Below are 15,570 nucleotides of genomic sequence, written 5' to 3'. Positions count from 1 at the left end.
ATAAATAATGTAAACACACTTCTTGGTGGCACTAACTGGTCTTCTTAAATTTTTTTTATTGTAATTATGATAAATTTTTAATTTTTTAGATTACATAATAAAAAAATTGGTAAAAATAACAGTACGACCATCCAATAGTTTTATGACACCAGCAGTAACAACATGTCGATACATAGAACTGTGTCCCAATTGTCAAAAGGCTAAAATTGTTTATGTGATGAGCAAACAAAAGAAATTTTTTATAAAATAATTTTTTATTGTATTTTTTTTAGATTACATAATAAAAAAAATGGATGTGTTTTATGAAGCTGAAATTGTTCAAAATGAAGATGGAAGTTTTGGTATCGTTGATGATAAAATTGTGAACAAAGATCTTGCGCCTCTTGTCTTTGAACTCATAGGAGTAGATATTTACAATATTGTTCGTGAAGATGATGAAAAATGGGTGTGTGATCGACTTTTACCTTTATTTCCATTGGAAGATTTTCATCCGAGAACTCGTAAAGAAATGTCTCAAGAACAATTTGATCATTTTGTAAAAGAAGTTCATAAAATAAAACCGGAAGAATTACGAGTTATAAGTTATCCAGCTGAAAAAATAAAAAAGTCCACGTTTGAAATTAAAAATGAAAATTTTTTGAAATTGCAAGCGTCAATGTTGTTGTTATGTGAGCATGATTTACAAATGTGTGAAAAGGTTGCGATAAAACTTGACTGCATGAAAGAATATTTTATTCTATTTGTAAAAAACCTGGTCCTATGTATGAGGCTCTTTGTAAAATTGCTCAATGTAAATGTTGCCCTGTTTGTGTGTTTTGTAATTTGAATTCTTGTTATATTTATATAGAATTAAAAACTGTATATAATATATTTAGTATATAAAGTCCTTTTTTTTTAGATTACATAAAAAATGGAAATAATAAAAAAAGCTCCAACTAAACTCAAGTTAACTCAAGAACAGATTATGGAAATTTATCAAAATCAAGAGAATGACATTCGTTTTTTACCCATATGTGACTGTTTAGAATATAATGATAATAGACTTGTTTGTTTTAGTTGTCAATGTTCAGCTGAAAAAGTCAAAGAATTTTACAATATGATAAAAAAAGCTTCTATCAAGAGTGGATTTTCTAAATATTTCTTAAACATGATTTTTCCTATTCATAAATACAAAATAGAAGAATTGTTTCATTGTAATTGTTTAGAACCATTGTGTTTAGATTGTACAAATAAAAAAAAATGACATTTTTATTTCTAAAACAAGAGAAAGTCTTTATAATAACAATAATGGATATTATTATTGATCATTTTTGTTGTATTTTTGTTAATTTGTTATTTTTTTAGATTACATATTAAAAAGATGTCTCAAACAAGCTTTAAAGAATTTGATTTGTTTCGAAGAATAGTTGATGAAAATATTGATTTTGATGAATTATTGAATTATGTTGCTAAATTCGATTCGATTGATTCGATAAAAGAATATATGCTTTCAATGGACGAATGTGAAATTTGTGATATTGATCCATGCAAGTCTTGTCAAGAAAAATTTAAGAAAATAAAAAAATATATATACGACGACGATCTCGTGAACAAATATCAAATGGAAACAACAAATTAAATTATTTTTTTTTGTAATTTTTTATACTATTTTAAAATAAATTTTTTTTAGATTACATAATAAAAATGAAAACTAATATTATGTTGGTATCAAAAAAGATTGGTTTATCAGAAGTTTTGTTAAAAAATACTTATTGTTATCATAAAAGAGAAATTCTTTGTTTGGCTTCGTGTCCACGTCAAGAGAACAATTTGTGTTTCGAATGTAAAAAGAACAATATTAAGATTTCACGTTCAGAATATAACGCTTCTGAAAGGAGATGTAAACATATACATTCATTATATGAAGAATAATAATTTTTTTATATGAAGAATAATAATTTATTAAACTTGTCGACCTCCATTTTTAAGTAATTATCTGTTGTGTTTATCTCACTTTCTTCGGAATTATATTTTCTTAAAGCAGCAACAACTAAAGGCAGATTTTTTACGTTCAGAATATAGTGATTATGAAAAATAAATATAAACATGTAAATTCTTTATACGATGAATAAAAAAATTTTTTATAATTAAATTTGTTTTTTTTAGATTACATAATTAAAAATGGAACTAACAGAAAATGATTTGGATTTATTGATGAAAAGCATACACAAATTCAATCAAAATCATCCAGCAACTTTGGAAAAAATTAGAGAACACCTAATTACTTCAAGACAAACTTTATGTGAATCATGTAGATTGCATTTTTTGAATTACGATTGGGATAATTTTTTTATCAAAGAGTTTCAATATTTGAATATACCTTCTATATTGATTTTGATGGTGTTTCAATATATTAAAATACATCATCACGTTTAATAAATTTGAATTTTGAAAGTTTTTATTATTTTTATAAAAATAAATCTAAAGAAGATTTATTAAATCATGTGAAAGAAAAATGTCTAGAAACTGAAAATTGTAAACAATATTTAAACGAATATGAAGATTGCAATGAATTTAGATATTCTGAAGTTTGGAAGCGAAGTTGTTCGTTTATATATTGTGAAAAATGTTTTGATCAAGTATATTATATGTAATTTTTTTAGATGAATATAAAAAGAGAAAATGATAATAATAAAAAGTTTTTGGAGTTATTAAACATGAAACATATTACAAATAACGATCAAAAAAATGTATTGAACGACGATGAAATGTTAGCTGTGAAATTGTTATTACTTGTTAATGGGAACAAGAACAATTTCTCATGTAAACTGGAAAAGAAGACGGAAGCGAGCATTATTTTTATGATGTTTTTTGTTAAATATGCTATTATGTATTTATATTCAAAATAAAATTTATTTTTTTTCAGCAAAAATAATAAAAAAATGTTATCTTTACAACAACAAAAAGCGCTTCAATGGCTTAATGAAGGAATCAATTTTTTTATTACTGGTGGTGCTGGTTGTGGAAAAAGTTATATTGTCAAAGAAATTGCTCAAAGTATACAAATTTATAAAACAATACATATTACTGCAAGTACAGGAAAAGCAGCTCATTTATAAAATGGTGTCACTATACATGCTTTTGCTGGTATAGAAACTGGTGTTAAAAGTATAGAATATTCTAAACGTCATATGCATCCAGACATTACAAAAACGTGGTTGGAAACTGATGTTTTAACTATTGATGAAATTTCACTGATGAACGCTCAAACATTTGATTTATAACATTTAATAGCTTGTGAAATTAAACAATGTTATGATGAATTATTTGGTGATATTCAAGTTATTGCTTGTGGTGATTTTTTTTAATTACCACCTATTAAAGGAGAATTTGTTTTTAAATCTAAAATATGGCAACAATACATGACACAAGTTTTGGTTTTAACTGAATGCTTTAGACAAAAAGAAGATGCGCAGTTTTTTGGAGCTTTAAATGAAATACGTTTTAGTCAAGTTTCAGACCAAACTGTTGATTATTTTATGACGCGTTGTTTTGAAAAAGATGAAAATTTAAACACTAAATATACGAGATAATTTTTTAGAAATATGGAAGTCGATGTTTATAACAATAAAAAAATGGAGAGTATAAAGCACGAAGGTTATTGGTTTTATGCTAAAGACGTTATTAAAAATCGAAACATACAATCTTCGTTTCAGATTCCAGCAGTTTATCTTAAAATGGGTGCTATTGTTATGCTTGTGAAAAATATTAATGTTGAAGAAGGTTTGTGCAATGGTACTATTGGCACAGTCATTTTAATAGAAAATAATGCTGTTTGGGTTAATATGAATAAAAAAGAAGTCAAAATCGAATGTGTCAAAGTAGAGATTTTAGATTGCTCTCATGCTATTGAAGGCTCAAGATTTGGTTTACCTTTAAAATTAGCTTTTTCTTTTACTGTTTATAAAGCTCAAGGAAGTACAATGAATAAAGCAGTTGTTCAATTTAATTTAAAGGCATTTAATAATAGTCTTTATTATGTTTCTTTTTCACGAGTTTGTAATATTAATGATATTTTTATAATTATTAATAGTAAACTAGAATTACGAAAAATATTTAAAAGTATCACTGTTGATTCAGATGTTTTGGAATTTTATAAAAAATACATGTAATTTTTTTTTTTAGATATAAAAAATGAAATTTGAATATCAAACTGAGGAAACTAAATTTAGTAACAACAGTATATACACTGAACATTTTTTTTTACATCAAAGATGATTATAAAAATGAAGATATTATCGAGGAAGCACAACTTTATTCAGAAACTCAAAGTCCAAATGAAATTGTTTATCACGTAGAACAAAAAACATTGGAAGGGTTTGAAACGCAAATGAAAAAGAGTATTTATTTTGCTGACTTGTTTCAAAATTTCTTAATTGGTTATAATATTGTTACTTTGTGTTGCAAATCTATTGAAAATGGTTATTGAAAAATCATGAAACGTTGTTACAATTCACCTATTTATTTTATAAAACTTTTAGAAGGACCGACTAATTTACGTTTTATTCAAGATGCCAATGTTTCTGCTGTTTTTAATATTTTAGAAAACGATAGTGGATGGAGGTTGATACGATTATGTAATATTAAAATCAAATCTCTATCAAATTTAACAGAAAGGTCAATGATGAAATTACGAAATTTTGAATTGTCAGGTTATAAAAGAAAAATGCTCACGACAGATAAACAAATTCAAAAAAAGAAAAAACACAACAAAACATATTACGAAAAAAATAAAAAAATACTTTTATTTAAAAAACAACTAAAGAGGAGCAAAGAAAACAAAACAAATGAACAGATTCAAAAAAAGAAAAAACACAACAATACATATTACGAAAAAAAAAAAAATTAATTTCATTTAAAAACCAACAAAAGAGGAGCAAAGAAATTGATGTAGACGAATAGTTTGGTGAATGGTATAGACCTCATTCTATAACACAATAGCAAAATTCGCTAAAAGGACTATCTTATAATAAACTCTCTTATGAACAAAAAAGAAAAATGTTTTTAGATTATAGTATTTTGTTTGAACCAGGATTATGTTTTTATTCTGCTTTTCTAATCTCTTTGTTGATTCGCCAATGGAATGTGTGCACAATTAAAGAATGGAATAAAAAAGTGTTGGAAAAAAATGCCACTGATTTATATTCAGAAGAAAATATTTTACAACTCCTTTTTGAAGAACAAGATGAACAAAATACTCTGACTTGGAAAAACGTTATACAAAATCTAAAAGTATGTCGTTTCAAACTTTTATTGATTTGTGTCACTGTTTTGATTACGAAAATAGTTTTGATCGTATTAACATTAAAATTTTTGCCGTTAGCAAAAGTAATACCAAAATTCGTTTGTTGTATTCTAAATTAAAATCGCAATATAAAAGTAGTCTTACAGAATTATTAAAAGTGGTATACGAAAGCGCAAACATTACCAAAGACGATCAAGATTCTCACAGAGATTTTATTAATGACGAGGAAAAAAATAAAGCCAATTAACGGAAAAAAACCAAAAACACTATGAAAATTTGTATTTTTCAAAAAAACAATTCTTTTCATGCTATAAGCATGTTGAATGAAAAATTTTCTACTATACATTTTTCTGCTAACAAGTTACGTGTTCTTTTTCAATGTTCAGAATGCGGACAAAAATTTACTAGAGAGACACACGAATGTGAAGGTTATTATAAACCGGACAAATTTACATACGACGATTGCATTACTCACTATCGTCCGCAAAATTCGTTTATGTGTACAAGTAGAAACTTATTTCCTTTTTTAATGACATTTGATTGTGAAACGAGTATTACAAAATCTGAAGAAAATGCCACTTCCAAAGTCAAACCATTATCTGAGTTGATTTATCATTGTCATTCAATCGTCATTCAATGCATTCATGAAACATTAGCAAGAGAATGTTTTGGTTTGGATGAACAAGGACACGTGATCACTCAATGGATTTTTTATTATGAAAATACTATTGAAAGTTTAGAAAAAAATCGTTTAACGTGTCTACCTCCCTATTTTCAACCAGGAGTTTCTTTACTTCACAAAACACGCAGACGCATATTGTGGGAAAAGTTAAAATCGACTCGTGAAAATAATGAAAAATTAAAAACGGAATTACGAGTTTACGATTTAATGCTTTAGCTGATACTTTGGTTCGATTTGCTTATGAAATATGTTTACCGCGTTTTCAAAATTTAAATATATCATCTGAAGAAAGAAATTTAATATGGCAAGAAGAAAATCCTTTATGTTCTATTTGTAGATATCCTGCAGATAAAATACGTCAATCTGATATTTATATAAATAAATTTTCTCGCATGACTCCTCAAGAAACATAAAGATTGAATCATAACGAATTTCGTATTTATAACGGCAAACGAATTCAAGTTATTAATATTATGTTTCAAAGAGTTGGTCGTTTAGAATTGTTCATGTTACCTTTGAATCTTCAAAATTATTTAATCAACAATGATGCGGAAAAAATAAAACAAGATTTATTTCAAGTATCAAGTTTGTTTTACATTTGCTGTAAATGTTGGGAAAAATTTGAATACCTACCTGCCACCAACGGTTTGTTAAGTGATTATGTCAGAATAACCAGTGGAGAACTTGTAGATTATATGAAACAATTTGCTTTCCTTATCATGACCGATCAACAACTCGAAATATATTTTGATCAAGACAATGTTGAATTGTTAAACGATCCCTACTTTTTAATCAAAATCTTTCGCAAATGTATCAACGAAGTAGGCAGTCAAAATACAGATAACCTATTTTTTTTGTTTCTTATGAGAAAATTGAAGCAACCTGTCTACAAATTATGGTATCATTGCATTTTGATTTCTTTTAATAAATAATTTGGAAAAAAAATTTAGTTTATCCGATTTTATTAAAGATGAAAAAAGTAGAGAAAAAGTTTTAAATAAATGTAATTTTTTTCTCAACTCTTTTGAAGATTATCTAGTTATTGAACACGATCATTTTTCAGGACAAGTTTATGGATTAGCTCATGATTATTGCAACAAAAATTTAGGCAGATGTAGTCAAGATTTATCTTGTCCTATTTTTGCTCACAACGCTTCTTTTGATAATTGTATTATAATTGTAGAAGGTTTTAAAAAAATTTGGATATTCCGTTATACGGTCATTTGTCTGAATCTGAAACAACACCTTTTAACGCTTTTATAAAATATGGCAGCATGGAAGATGTTTTTGTTATATCTAAAAATGTGAGCAAAGTGAATATTATCTGCGTTGGTAAACATATTAAAATTGTGGATAGCTTAAAAATTTTAAATTGTTTCTTAGAGCAAGCCAGTAGTATGTTATCTCAAAAAGCTCAAAATCAAATTGTCAACACCATGTTTCATTATTTACGACCTTTTCATACTGAAATTAATCATTTAACCAACAATCATGAGTTTAAAAACTGTTTTATCAAAAAAACATTATTTCCTTACTTACAAATAACAGACGAACTATTAAACATTGAATATAAAACATTTCCACCTATTGAATTTTTTGCTCAAAACAATTTAATGAAGTCTAAAAATGTGCAAGAAGAAATTAAAAAAATTAAAGAAGCTTATGAAGGCGTTCAAAAATTGTGAAAATTTTTAAATTTAAAAACTTTAAAACCCTTATTGCATATTTATACTGTGCTCGACACAGTAGTATTAGGTTCTGTTATGATTGACTTTGATAAAAGAACATTTGAATTTACAAAATTTCATATTCTTAATCATGTTAGCATTTTTAGTTATACAAGCAAATTAAATTCTGCAATCAGTTTATTTCCTATTCAATTTCCTCCGACCAACGAACATCAAAAAATGATTGAAAAGAGTAATCGAGGAGGCATGTCGACCAACGGTACACAAAAATACGCCATGATACAGATTACTTTGAACCTAAAATAAAAGAACTCGAATTAAACATTGTATTAAGAGGATGTTTAATTGTTATGGACGAAAATAGACAATACGGAGGAGCTTAATTAAAACCTTTACCTTTTCACATGAAATATTCTTTTGATTTGAAATGTATTACTTTAGACGATGTGATTCGAAAATATCATCGTGTAAATTTAAACGGATTCTCAACTAGTGCTTTAGTCCATTGTCAAATTACCATGAAACCAGAGTATCAAGATCAAGTAGGAGGTTTTTCATCTATGGTAGAAAAAGAAATTATATCATTACAAGATTATTCTCCAACTGAAATTGTATCTAAACGTTATCTCAAAAACAATGGAACATATGTTATAGAAAAAGAAAAAACCATTAAATTGGTCATGAAATTAAGTTCGCATGAAACTTGTGAATTTTTAGACACTTTAATATGGTTGACTACGTGTTGTTGATGTGTTGTTAAAAAAATTTACAAAGTACTCCCATTATGGCGTTTTCCTTTAGCTCAAAAAATGGTAAAAAGAAATATGGAAAAAAGAAAAGAAGCCATTAAAAAGGGTGACAAGGTAGTCAATACTTCTTGCAAATTACAAATTAAAGGACATTACGGGACATTAAGTCAACAAATTGCACAGTAGTATATATTGAGAGTTCGGGGCCATGCCGTTTTTAACCATTAATTCATCCACAATTTCAACATCAATTTTAACCATTAATTCATCCACAATTTTAACAATAATTTTAACCATTAATCTACCTGCAATTTAATTATTATTTTAACCATTAATATAACCACAATTTCAACAACAATTTCAACCAATAATTCAACCACAATTTAATTTATTATTTCAACCATTAATCTAACCACAACTTAATTTATTATTTTAAGCATTAATCTAACCACAATTTAATTTATTATTTCAAGTATTAATCTAACCACAATTTCGATTCATAGTATATTTAATTTTTTATCTTCTTCACATTCTACTGTTTCCTATTCTACTGGTTCCTGTTCTGCATCTTGTTCTGTTGTCTTGTTTCCTAATATATAGTGTCCATATGCTAATGTATGTATTCCATCTTCTAATACGACTCTTTTATCATCTTCTGCACTTAATGCTACTTTATTAATCTCTTCTGTATAAACTTCATGTGCATGTGATCTTATAATATTCATTTTCCTAATGTGCTCTTTTCTATTAAGTAAACAATCTTTATAATCATCGTGTGTTATATAGTTCTTAACAACATTTCTCTTTACACCTTTACATCTTTAGCTTTCTTTTTCATGAATCTTGTATGAATATAATTTGGATCTTAATCCTACAAATTCTTCTTATACTTTAATTTGGTTCTCTTCATGTGAATCGCTATTAAATTTTCATCAAATATTGTCCTACTTTCATAGTTTGGTCTTGATGCTAATTTAACAGCTTCATCTCTGTTTGTGACTAACCTTACATCAACTCTTTTTTCAATATTTTCCATTGTTTTTCCAAAGACTGAATTGTTCATGAGTTTAAAGAAATCTTTTTCAAATTCATTTGTTGCTTTAGTCGTAAGATTAGTATTCAGTTCAATGTAATCACTTAACCATGCACTTTCTTCAAAGCTTATTCCTCTATGGATTTTTGTTATATTTAATTCTAAACTTTCATACAATTTAAGATTGGTATTATGTACCACATAATTTTTCTTATTATTCAAGTTTGGTATAAGTTTTTCAACTTTATCCACTTTGACTCTTTCAGGAGCAAGTGGATAGTCATTATGTTCATCATGAAGATGATCTGGATAATCTAAATCAACTTCAAGTATACATGGAACTGATCTCCAGTTTTTCAATTCATCTTCATCCATCCAACCAAATCCATGTGTAAGAAGGGGTTTACTCATAGCCCATCCATATAGATTATTAGCATCTAGATATTGGATTAATTGCGATGGTTTAGTTTCATCATAATTATCCATATATTTATTATTAGATTTTCCTAATCTATTTGATATCGTACTGATTCCACCTCTTATTCCATTCTTTATCATGAGGATCATATCATAATCATTCAACAGTTCTAACTTTACTTTTGTTTTTCTCAATGGAGCCTCCCAAGCTAATCCTGGTGATGTATAATACCAAGCTGGATCTAACCTATAATTTTTCATGCAAACATCTCTAAAATTTTCAAAGACATCAGCTAGTAAAAGTACATCTGAAACATTATATAAATCATGATAATCTCTAAATGATCTGCATTTATATTCCTTCCATACAGTTTGCGCAAGTGCGTAAGCATCATCATTAATTCCTTCATCATTTAATTTAGAAAAGAATGATTCTTTTGGAGGTAGTTGTTCTTCATTAAATTTATCAATAGAATCAACCCAATTATAAGGGTATACACCTTTTTTCATTAACAAATCTAATTGTTTCCCTTTATAAAATTCTCCAATATTTTTACATTGGTCTTTTGTTAGATTTTTTGATAAGACATCTAAACTAGATGGCATAAATCTATAACTGTCTAAGAAACGAATCTCTTGTGTAATATCAACAGTCTTATCCTCTTCTTCTTCAATATACTCTCCAAATTTAATCTCTCTAGAAAAGCTAATATACTTTTCTTCGTTGTTAGGTATACAACTTAATTTACCTCCTGATAACTTCTTTATGAATAAGTGACATCATAATCAGATAAGTTATGAAATAGTACTGGGAAGAACTCTGGAATCCTATATGTCAAATTATAAATTTTATGAGCAGCACCTCTGTATTTTAAATAGTTAAATGGCAATGATCTCGCACTCTGTCTTCTCCTAAATATTCTTCACAAATATGACACTTTATTGCTGCATCAAATGCTTTCTTGTTTTTACTTGTAAATATCATAGGCTTCTTAAAATCTACTTCATTACAAATTTTTATAATATCTTCTTGTAGATAGTCTATAAATATTTGAGCAATATCATCTTCTTCACTATTTGCAGTATATGTTACTAATCTATCTTTGTATATACTTTGATTATAACATTTAATATGGTAACAGAATGAACTTGGTATATGTTTTTGATACTGCTTCGTATAGGATTCATTTGGATTGGGAGTACAAGTATTGATAGGTTTAATAAAACTTTCAAAGTCTGCATATATTACAAAGGGTACTCTCATCGATTTATAATGCTGTTTAAAATACATTATTGTTCCTGGTTTTGGAAGTTCAATACGAACTGAATCATGTGCATCACAATACAATTTATGCTTAGATAAATATTCTTCTGAACTATATCCTAATAAGCAATTTCTACTATAGTGAGTTGCACCATTTTTTTTCGATGTTTGCGTTGAAAGTAATCTACTTAAATTATTTATCAAGCAGTAATGGTTAGATACATCAGATCCATTCGGAGTAGTTTCATCACCAGTTATTAAAAATTAATCTATTAAATGTTTTCGACCACTATTATGTGATAATCGCAATGGATGAACATGAAAGTTTTCATACCCAAATACATTCACACTTATATCTGGATTGATTTTCTCAAATAGATCAATTTGTTTTAATGAAACTGGAAATTCTATTTTATCCCAATTTATTTTTTCAGCTTGAGTTATAAGATCATTATCTACTCTTTCAGGATGATTATCTGTTGGATTTAAAAATCTAGCTATACACCACTTAAAGCATTGATTATTTTCATTTTGCATATTAATGATTGCTTTTTTAGCTGTTAATTTTTTATCAAGTGGAATATAAGATTTAGCTTTAAGTGGATTATACTCTATAATATTTATATCTATTTTTTTAATAGAAACAAATGTCCAGTTTGATCCTTCCTGTTGAAACAATAATAAATTTTCTAAAATTTTAGACTTTGATGTTTCATAAAGTTCATCTAAATTTGTAGCTTCTAATATAACTGTACTATTCGATGCAAATTTAGGAGTTACAATTATATCGTCTCCAGTTAAAATACTAGTTTTTACCATTTTACAAGTGACAACTATATTCACTTTAGATCCTCTATTTTCATTTAGTACTTTAATTGCACTATTTTTAGCAAAATTCATAAAAGTTTCAAGATCATATCCTTTTATACCTTTAGCTGAATATTGTTTTGTCACATTCTTAATAGCTGATTGAGTTAATTTAAATTCAACTTGTTTTTTAGTATCTATTGGAGGTTTTATTGGCTCTGTTTTTTTTTTAATCTCAGATTTTGTCTCTTCTAATTTTTTTTTAATCTGATCTGGTATATATGGCTTAACCATCTCTACTAAGTCGTTATAGCTATTTATACGATATAAAATTTGTTCATCTATCCTATTTTTATGTCTAGGTGCAGGAATTGGTCTTTGAATTACAGGAACTTGTCTAGAAGGATGCATGACATTTGGACGTGGTGCAGGAATTGGTCTTTGAATTACAGGAACTTATCTAGAAGGACGCATGACATTTGGACGTGGTGCAGGAATTAGTCTAACAGGCACATGCCTTTGATTAACATTTCTAGTAGTATAAATTGTCTTTGTATGAATGGCCGTTGAATATAAATTGGTCTTTGATTGAAATGACGTTGATTATTAAATTGTCTTTGATTAAAAGTGCTAGAAGCAGGAATTGATCTAATAGGCTCCTGTGAAATAGGTCTTTGATTTACAGAGTTATATCTATAAGGAACATATCTATCAGGATGCAGGGCATTTGGACGTGGAGCAGGAATAGGTCTTTGAATTACAGAGTTATATCTATCATGAACATATCTATCAGGATGCAGGACATTTGGACGTGGAGCAGGAATAGGTCTTTGAATTACAGAGTTATATCTATCAGAAACATATCTATCAGGATGCATGACATTTGGACGTGGAGCAGGAATTGGTCTAATAGGCTCCTGTGAAATAGTTAATTGCGATAATTCATTAATAAGATCACTTTTTCGCTTTTAATAGTAATATTTAATTCCTTGATTTTTGGCGATTTGTCTTAAATCTTCTACTTTTTTGCTATTCATTTCCATTTTTATGCCCACAGGAATATATCTATCTGAACGATGAACATCTAGGCGTGGAGCAGGATTTGTTCTGGTAGGCTCCTGTGAATTAGTTAATTGCGATAATTCATTAATAAGTTCGCGTTTTGGCTTTGTATAGTAATATTTAATTCCTCGCTCTTTGGCGATTTGTCTTAATTCTTTTACGTTTTTGTTATTCATTTCCATTTTTATATCCATAAGATTTTTATTTTTTATAAAAATAAAATTTCTTTATATCATTTTTTTTCAAAAATTTTTTTTCTTATCAAAAATTTTATATGATAAGATCATATGAAATTTAATATTTTATAAATTTAATATTATTTTTTTGGTCTTTTTATAGCGGTTTTGTAAGATTCACATTTTTCAAAAGGATCTGAAGTAGATTGCACAAATCCTTTTGATTTTTTCCAATACAATTGACATGAAGTTGGTTTAAACATTTTATAAAATTCCATACCTTTATCTCCCATTTTTATATATCAATCTTTTTTTTAAGCGCTTTTAGCACATCAAAAATCTAAAGATTATTTTAATTTTTTAGAATTGAGTACTTCAATCTTATAACCATCCTTAATCTTTCCATCACGTAATTCAAAATAACCAAATCCATGTCCAGTTTCTTTCATAGCCATATATAATGATTTATATATTATTTCTTCTCCTGTTTCTATGTTTGTGAGTTTAATAGTGACTGGTTCTTTCCTAATTGTTCTTAATCTTTCATATTTTGAATCAATTTCTTTTTTTTCTTTTTCTTCTTTTACTTTATTTAATCTAGGTCTTCCTACTGGTTTTCTCTCACGAACTTCTTTTACTTTATTTAATCTAGGTCATCCAATAGGTCTTTTCACATCAGTTAATTCTGTTGCTTTTGACATGATTGCATCCTTATCAATCAAACCATTATCTATAGCAAGCATTAATAATGTGACATAATTTTTAGATGTTTGTGAAATGTTATTTTCTTTTAATAAATTTTGCAATGCTGTCCTTGTATAATACATTTTTATTATATAAAGAAAAAAAATTATTTATATCATTTTTTAATTGATGATAAGGTCTAATTTACTTCCATCTGATTTAAAATTCACAAATTTATCTGATATTACTACAGCATATCCTATCGTATATTGAGGAACTGCTGTATTAAAGTTCATTTTAATTTGTATATCTATTACTGATGATTTATATCTTTCTGGTTGATTACTTACATCAATAACAAATATAGGGAACAAATCTTTATAATCAAGAGGTTGTATGCTACTATGAGTAATCAACTCGTTCATTCCATAATATTTTTTACTAAATACAGCTGCATCTCTATAAGCTCTTGAGAATTGTTGATTTGGAAATGATAAGCTGTAATCAGTTACGGAATATTTATCAGAACTTAGCATAACGTAAATACTTTTCAAGTCGCAATGATCGAATATTGCTGGATTAGTTGTTTGATCTCCATTTTTATTTGTTTGAAATCCAACAACAATATATCTAGGTCTTTCAATAGATGTTTTTACACTAAGTTTCCAAGTAGTCGATAAAGTTTGTGGAATTTCTAAACTATCACATTGTCTAGTTCTAAAAGCAACTGGAATTGTTGCTTTAGATGCTATAATACTTAAAAGTTCATTTTGTTGTGCTAGAGCTGGTTGTACATGCGGCATAAACAATGTCACTCTTTGGAGGTCTACTTTTCCAGCAGCTACAGTAGCTCCTCTAAAAATAGCATCATCATTAGATTTTCTAGTAAGAACTATTGTATGTTTAAATCCATAAATAACTTTATCATAATCATCACAGAATCCGAAGATATGCTTTAAAGGTACGCAAAATGAAAATGTACCTTTTGCAGTTGGTTTTTGAATCAAGTATCCTTGTCTTGCTGCAAATCCTGTGTTTTCTGCAATGACTGCTGTTGTTGCTGAATCTTTATACCATAATTGATTCAACCCTTGAGCTAATTGATAATCGTTCGGGTATTTAAGCATCCCTAACATTGTAGTTGCTTGTCCAGGATTAAAAACTACTTCAATTCTTGATTAGATAATTGATAAGATATTTGACTAAATAGATACATAAACCATTATTTGTAAGAGCTACTGCATCTGCATTAGCATAAGCGGTATTATCAGCTTTAAGAAGTCTTCCTTCAAACAGCAGATTTGCATCAGATGGTACTGAATATAAATCGGATTGTTCAATATTTATTATAATATTTCCAGTATTATTTAGATTAGGACGAGATGCTGGATCATAATCTCGATAATAATATTTTTCAATTGATTCATCTACAATTGGTGTTTCTGTAATATTTAAAATTGATTGAGAAGTTGTCATTTTTTATATAGAAAAAAAAAAATTTTTTTATATACTCCGAAGGCCTCTCCCTTTTTTAACTATATCCTCTATTCTAATAGCATTCTTACGTGATACTTTACCTTTAAACCCATTTCCATTAATTATATTATTTAAATTTGTTACTGCTTCATCTCCTGACTTTGCTAATTTTGATAATATATCCTCACTTTTTTTACTAAGATTTACTTTTGGAGCTACTTTATTAATTAATTTATTTCCTTTTTTAA

General features: G+C 27.4%; 2 protein-coding genes across 2 annotated transcripts; both read right to left on the bottom strand.

Moving 5' to 3' along the window:
- Positions 1–8,945: 8,945 nt before the first annotated feature.
- On the bottom strand, positions 8,946–11,144 carry LOC136087148 (uncharacterized). Its single transcript, XM_065809655.1, has 3 exons — positions 10,755–11,144; positions 9,294–10,615; positions 8,946–9,147 (listed from the first exon to the last, which is right to left on the bottom strand). Exons 1-3 carry the CDS (start codon positions 11,142–11,144, stop codon positions 8,946–8,948), a joined length of 1,914 nt encoding a protein of 637 aa, XP_065665727.1.
- Positions 11,145–13,509: 2,365 nt separating this feature from the next.
- Positions 13,510–15,322, bottom strand: LOC136087147 (uncharacterized). The gene is made up of 3 exons (XM_065809654.1): positions 15,067–15,322; positions 14,055–15,008; positions 13,510–13,799 (listed from the first exon to the last, which is right to left on the bottom strand). Exons 1-3 carry the CDS (start codon positions 15,320–15,322, stop codon positions 13,510–13,512), a joined length of 1,500 nt encoding a protein of 499 aa, XP_065665726.1.
- Positions 15,323–15,570: the final 248 nt, after the last annotated feature.

Source organism: Hydra vulgaris, chromosome 11 (assembly GCF_038396675.1).
Source record: "Hydra vulgaris chromosome 11, alternate assembly HydraT2T_AEP".
NCBI classification, from domain to species: Eukaryota; Metazoa; Cnidaria; class Hydrozoa; order Anthoathecata; family Hydridae; genus Hydra; species Hydra vulgaris.
Note: the sequence above shows the minus strand (reverse complement) of the source record. Positions and strands in the feature narration are given on the sequence as shown.